Raw genomic sequence first — 7,313 nt, forward strand, 5'->3', positions numbered from 1 at the left:
AAGAGAAGAAGACGAAGAAGAAGGAGGAAGAGAAGAGGATGATGAAGAAGAAGAGAACGAAGAAGAAGGACGAAGAAAAAAGAGAAGAAGACGAAGAAGACAAAGAAGAAGAAGAAGAAGAAGAGGACGAAGAAGGACGAAAAAAGGAGAAGACGACGAAGAACAAGAACAAGAACAAGAAAAAAGAGAAGAAGAAGGAGGATGATGATGAAGAAGAAGAAGAAAGAGGAACTCCCGGCTCAGGTCTCTGTTTCTACTCGGACGACATTCGCGCCCGCACCAGGAACCGGAAGCGCCGTTGAGTCGTAAACAATGCGCCCCGTCTCGTCCCTCCGTCACCAGAGTGGAGCCGCGCGTGCAGTTTGACAAGAAACGCGTTTCCGGTCGCGCGGCATGTCGCGCGCGGAGCAGCTGCGGGGCTTCGTCACGCGCAGGCTGGCCGCGGCCTCGCGGGAGATCCTCGCGGTCGTGGAGAGGATCGTGTCCGGATACGAGGCCGAGGCGGCGGGCTTCCGGGGGGAGATCCACCGGCAGCGGCGGCAGCTGGAGCGGCTGCGGGGCCCGAGCGCGGCAGGTCGGGACGACGCATGCGCACTTCGTTTCTCCTTTTTGAGGCGAAACACGTCCAGGCTGGTGTCGTAACCCTCAGTTACCATCCGATGTGTGGTCACTTCCGCTTTGTTTGTGACGTCATTGAAAACAAAAACAAATATTATTTTGGGGGGAGAGGGATTAGAATAGCGGAATTTGTCGTCATTTTTATTATTTTTACATATTTTATGCAAAACGGTGTATTCTTTAATTCGGCTTTCCTGTAACTGGCGCATGCGCACTTCGTTTCTCTTTTTGAGGCCAAACACGTTCAGACTGGTGTTACCTCATATTTGTGGTAACTTCCGCTTCTTGGTGGTTTGTGTGACGTCATTGAAAACAAAAACAAATATTATTTTGGGAGAGGGATTAGAATAGCGGAATTTAGTTACTACTAATATTATAATACTATATATAATATTTCAGTAAAGTTCAATAAACAATATAACTTCCGCCTGTAATTTTCTAAATAAAAGCACACAGTTTCCCCTGAACTGGACATATGAGACATGTTCCCTCTGGTCCAGGTGTGAGCGGCAGCCTCTGCCCCGTTGAGGAAGAGGAGGGTGATGAAGAGGAGGAGGAGCCAGAGCACCCGGAGGACCCAACAGATGAAACTCCATCGAGGTTCCTTTGTGTTTACTTCATTTACCTTTTGTGTGAGTCCTCAGTCACATGTGTGTTCATCCTAAAAGCGCTTCCTCCCACAATGCACTGCTCCAGGCGTCGGCGTGGGAACAGGAAGCCCAGCAGACCTCAGGCCAGCGGCGCACGGACCCACATGGACCTCAGGGTCCGGGTCCTGGAGGACTCTCAGGCCGACGTGCTCTCCAACAACGGTACGAGTTAAACCCTTCCTGGTCGAGTTCTCACTTCCTGGTCTCCTCACTTCCTGTTCTCACTTCCTGGTCTCCTCACTTCCTGTTCTCACTTCCTGGTCGAGTTCTCACTTCCTGGTCTCCTCACTTCCTGTTCTCACTTCCTGGTCTCCTTCCTTCCTGGTCTCCTCCCTTCCTTGTCTCCTCCCCCCGTCCCCCCTCAGTCCTGAGGAGTCCGGTCCTGGCCCTGAGGGTTCCCCGGGGTCTCGGGCCGCCGGCCTTCGTGGCTCTTCTGCGGCGCCGCGTCCCTCAGCTGGCGGCGGGCGGCGGCTTCGAGCTGCTGGCGGCGGACAAGAGGAGGAGACTCAGAGCTCTGAGGCCGAGGACGCTGACGGCCGAGGAGATCCAGAGGAGCGCCGGCGGCTCGAGGGCCAAGTGGACGCTCTACATCCGACTGCAGGTAGGAACCGACGGAGAACCAGGACGCGTCTTTAGTGCCCTCTCTCCTCCTCTCTCCTCCTCTCTCCTCCTCTCTCCTCTCTCTCCTCCTCTCTCCACCTCTCTCCTCTCTCTCTCCTCTCTCTCCTCTCTCTCCTCCTCTCTCCTCCTCTCTCTCTCCTCTCTCTCCTCCTCTCTCCTCCTCTCTCTCTCCTCTCTCTCTCCTCCTCTCTCCTCCTCTCTCCTCTCTCTCCTCCTCTCTCCCTCCTCTCTCTCTCCTCCTCCTCTCTCCTCTCTCTCTCCTCTCTCTCTCCTCTCTCTCCTCTCTCTCCTCCTCTCTCCTCCTCTCTCTCTCCTCTCTCTCTCCTCTCTCTCCTCCTCCTCTCTCCTCTCTCTCCTCCTCCTCTCTCCTCCTCTCTCTCTCCTCTCTCCTCCTCCTCTCTCCTCCTCTCTCTCTCCTCCTCTCTCCTCCTCTCTCTCTCCTCCTCTCTCCTCCTCTCTCCTCTCTCCTCCTCCTCTCTCCTCCTCTCTCTCTCCTCCTCTCTCCTCCTCTCTCCTCTCTCTCTCCTCCTCTCTCCTCCTCTCTCTCTCCTCTCTCTCTCCTCTCTCTCCTCCTCCTCTCTCCTCTCTCTCCTCCTCCTCTCTCCTCCTCTCTCTCTCCTCTCTCCTCCTCCTCTCTCCTCCTCTCTCTCTCCTCTCTCCTCCTCCTCTCTCCTCTCTCTCTCCTCTCTCTCTCCTCTCTCTCCTCCTCTCTCTCTCCTCTCTCCTCCTCTCTCTCTCCTCTCTCTCTCCTCCTCCTCTCTCTCTCTCTCCTCTCTCTCTCCTCTCTCTCTCCTCTCTCTCCTCCTCCTCTCTCCTCTCTCCTCTCTCTCTCCTCCTCTCTCTCTCCTCCTCCTCTCTCCTCTCTCTCTCCTCCTCCTCCTCTCTTCTCTCTCTCTTCTCCTCCTCCTCTCTCTTCCTCTTCTTCTCTCTCCTCTCTTCCTCTCTCCTCTTCTTCTTTCCTCTCTTCCTCTCTTCTCCTTTCCTCTCCTTATCTCCTCTCTTCTCCTCCTCTTCTCTCCTACTGATCTTCTCCTCCTCTTCTCTTTCCTCCTCTTCTCTCTCCCCTTCTCCTCCTCTCTCCTCTCCTCTGTGGGAAGCGTTCGTCACACGTGATGTGTTCAAGGACCGTAGGAGAGATGAAAACCTCACGATAATGACAGTTTCTACAGCTTCTGTCTGATAAACGGCGTCGTTAGTTTTTAATATAAATAGATGAAACTTGCAGGTTTTGGGGTTCAGAGGGTTAAAGATCATTTTCCTTGCTGTTGGAAGGTTTTAAAAAGTTTGCATCACTTTGATCCGAATAACAGACGAAGAAGGAACCTCAGACCAGAGAAGAAGAGGAGGAGGAGGAGGAGGAGGATCCTCGACGGACAAACAACGCCGAAGAGTCTCTGCAGACGAGTGCTGAAGCCGGACTTCACAGCAGGTAAAGCAAGAGAAACGTTGTGTGAAGAGATGAAAGGTAATAATTTAAATAAAAAACAAACATAATAATTGATAAAAAAGTGTGCTGATGTCAGCGGAATGAGCCGATTGGAGACGCTCCTCAAGTCAGTTTATTAATAATCTGTTCCGTTAGTGTTTTACGTTTCACCGCGTCGGAAACGCTGCTGAGACCTGCTGCATTCTGGGAAAATGTCCCGCAGAGAAACGCGTTCAAACGTGTAAAGATATAATACATATACATATATATATATATATATATATATATATATATATATACATACAGTGATACACATACATACAGATGTAACGGGACGGCACTGACCGGGTCAGAACTTAGGGGAGCGCCTACAGGGCCCGTTTTAGAACCCTGAGGTTTCCCTCTCAGTTTGCTTTCGATTACAATTTATAGAGATAATGACGGATGTTAAAAACCCCATTCGTTCGGTTTTTCCCCGTGGCTTACCTATTTCATTGAGCCACGTCTCGACCGAATTGTTTCCTTCAATACGAAAGGAAGATGAACCGTTTTACACACAGTGCAACCCAAACGATTACTTACATTTGTCTGGATCTGGAAACGAGGCAGGATCGTGCTGGATTATGTTCCCTGGTCAACGGCCTCGGAAGTTATCTTATTCCATTAAACGGGAGTCCCCATTGAGTAGAGTTCTACACTCTTATTTTAGAGTATACATTTCATTTCAACAAGAATTATTATACAAACAGTACCATAACTGAGTCTTTTTCTTTACTTGGAGATTATCCCGGCAGCAGCTCAGAGTCAGTTCACCGGTATCATATGTTTAAAAAGAAGTCACATTTGTAATTCATCAACCGCTTCTTTTTTGTTTTGGGGGCAATCCCCTCAGTGCTTAGAAGCAGTTACCAGTAATTACAATGTGGGAAAGTCTCTTATTTGATTTCTCAAATAAAAGTAGTTCCTTCTCAGGGACAGAGCCCAAGAGGAACTGAAGAAGTGTACAGTTATCACAGTATATATAGGCAAGTGCATGGGAAGATCTCTGTCGAGACATAGTGGGAGTAACAGGTGCGTGTGATTACGACATGCTTTGACCTTGGTCACACGCTCAATAGCGTGTTTGTGGTTACAGCTGCAAAAGCTACTGAAGGTCAGCTGATAAACAGCAGGGCCATATTTAGACCTGTCTTTTCGTATGACCATATATAAATGTCATAAAAACAGGAATGTACTACAGCGTATTTAAGCGTGATAGAAGACAATCTCGTGATAATATCGTATCGTGGGACCTCTGGTGATTCCCACCCCTAATATATACACGTGCTGGTCATATAATTAGAATATCATCAAAAAATTGATTTATTTCACTAATTCCATTCAAAAAGTGAAACTTGTCTATTATATTCATTCATTACACACAGACTGATATATTTCAAATGTTCATTTCTTTTAATTTTGATGATTATAACTGACAACTAAGGAAAATCCCAAATGCAGTATCTCAGAAAATTAGAATATTTCTTAAGAACAATACAAAGGAAGGATTTTTAGAAATCTTGGCCAACTGAAAAGTATGAACATGAAACGTATGAGCATGTACAGCACTCAATACTTAGTTGGGGCTCCTTTTGCCTGAATTACTGCAGCAATGCGGCGTGGCATGGAGCCCATCAGTCTGTGGCACTGCTCAGGTGTTATGAGAGCCCAGGTTGCTCTGATAGTGGCCTTCAGCTCTTCTGCATTGTTGGGTCTGGCATTTCGCATCATCCTCTTCACAATACCCCATAGATTTTTCTGTTTGTTTTATGCTTTAATTTCAGATTACATTGAGAAATGAAACTGTGTACTTTTCACTAAAAACTGGAGAAATTGAGGTGTTCTAAAACTTTTGACCGTGTATATTATGTATATAATATTATATCCTCATTACTGCAGATAATTAAAGTGTTTTATTATCTACGGCAAAATTTAAGACCATAAACTCCTCTCTTCTGAATCTCTACTCCTGGTTTCCTTGTTCCTCGACAGTTCCGTTCAGGAGGTTGAAGGTCGCGGAGGAGACGAGTCCATCGGCTCGACGTCACAACATCAAGACATGGAAACAGAGGAAGCTGATGATGATGATGATGATGATGATGAGGAAGGTGGGACCCCGGAGACAGCCGAGAGTACAGGACGTGGTGACGTTGATAACGTTGAAAAGGTGGAAGAAGAGGCGAGTCACAGCGACTCCGAACTGCAGTCGGAGTCGACGAGGGAAGAGATCGGCGGACGGTCTGGCACCAAGAGGACCGAGAAGAGCGAAGACGTTCAGTCCTGCAAAGTCTGCGGCGCGCCGTTCGAGTCCGAGGCGACATTGGTCGAACACGCCTGGAGTCACTCCACCAATGCAGGAGGCGTCTGCGGCGTGTGCGGAGACCTCTCCTCCCCTTCCTCCGGCGATGCGCTCAGAGATCATCTGCAGAGTCGCCACGGGGCCGAGTCTTTCCTCCTCGATAAACCCGCGGCCGACTGCTCGCGGGAGAAACCGCACGAGTGCGACATTTGTCGTGACGCATTCGCGTCGAAGGCGTCTTTGGAGGATCACCAGAAGCGCCACAAGGCGGGGGAGCAGAACCGGTGTCACACTTCCCTCAAAGCGTTCCCGCGGAGAGACCAGTTAACTGCTCGCCGCGGGATGCGATCCAGCAAGAAGACGCACCTCTGTGGCGTGTGCGGCAAAGCCCTCAGCGACTACCGGTCCCTGACCCGCCACAAGATGACCCACTCCGGGGAGAGACCCCACGGCTGTCAGGTGTGCGGGCGGCGCTTCAAACTCCCCGGGACGCTGAGGCAGCACGAGAAGATCCACGCGGACCGAGAGCGCTCGTACCTCTGCGACGTCTGCTGCAAGATGTTCCTGACCAGCAAGCAGCTGCAGATCCACCTGCGCACGCACAGCGACGAAAAGCCGTACCACTGCGGCGAGTGCGGCAGGGGCTTCACCACCAAAGGGCCCCTGACCATTCACATGCGGGTCCACACGGGGGAGACACCGTACCGCTGCCCCGACTGCGGCTGGGCCTTCAAACGCAAGATCAACCTGGACAACCACGTGACGATCCACTCGGGCCTCAAGCCGTTCGTCTGTGGGATCTGTGGCAAAGCGTGCGCCCGGAAGTCCTACCTGACGGTGCACATGAGGACGCACAACGGGGAGAGACCGTACAAGTGTTCGCTCTGCGACAAGGCCTTCACCCAGAGCCACTGCCTGAAGAGTCACATGAAGAGCCACCCGGTGGCCGAGGCCGCCACGTGACAATAGGCCAGTCATTTTTAAGATTTCCTCCTGCGATAATGTGAATTATTTGTGTTTGCCTCTTATTTAAATTCAAGTTATGTAAAGTTCTCTGGACACTGTGTTGCATGTAACTTCAATAAAAATTGTACAATCTCAGTTTCGAGGTTGTCAGATGGTAAAATAAAAACCTGGTGAATTGTAATGTATGATTATATATAATATGACTCGAGAGGACTTGAGCGAGCTCCACAAGTTATGGAAATATACATTTCCATAACTTGTCCAGGAAGAAAGTTAGGGCATTTTGTCTCTCAGCGGACCTAAACCTACGGTACACGAAATGTGCATTAAATGAATTAAAAAAATATTTAAATTCACTTAATGAAAATCAAACTTTGCAGAGCTAGTGTTAACACACAGTTCTATTTTATAGTAGAAAAAAGCGATGATATGCATCTTTAAAAAGAGGAAATACATAATGAAAGTTTTCTTTTTTCTTTCCTATCATCAACCAATAAACCAGTAACACATATAGTGCTATATGCACCTCTTAACTAGTCTCACAAGTGATTTTTGTATATTATACCTTTTGAAATAATTCAAATAGTCCTTATGGTTGAGGAGATATTCTGTATTTGGTATGCAAACCATTCGCAATTTTTTTGAAAAATGGCTGGGGCTTAGCTGGGGTTAAAAAGGTTGTTAATACACGTCT

The 7,313-nt window shown here is 48.9% G+C and overlaps 1 protein-coding gene across 1 annotated transcript; it reads left to right on the forward strand.

Annotated features, from left to right (window-relative positions):
• The first annotated feature begins 298 nt into the window (after positions 1-298).
• On the forward strand, positions 299-6,838 carry LOC306734715 (uncharacterized protein). The gene is made up of 6 exons (XM_079216095.1): positions 299-574; positions 1,119-1,218; positions 1,315-1,430; positions 1,634-1,869; positions 3,200-3,318; positions 5,347-6,838. The coding sequence occupies exons 1-6, from the start codon at positions 394-396 to the stop codon at positions 6,614-6,616; spliced, it is 2,022 nt and encodes a 673-aa protein (XP_079072221.1). The 5' UTR covers positions 299-393; the 3' UTR covers positions 6,617-6,838.
• The last annotated feature ends 475 nt before the right edge of the window (positions 6,839-7,313 follow it).

The sequence above is a fragment of the Taurulus bubalis genome, assembly GCF_910589615.1.
Source record: "Taurulus bubalis genome assembly, chromosome: 3".
NCBI classification, from domain to species: Eukaryota; Metazoa; Chordata; class Actinopteri; order Perciformes; family Cottidae; genus Taurulus; species Taurulus bubalis.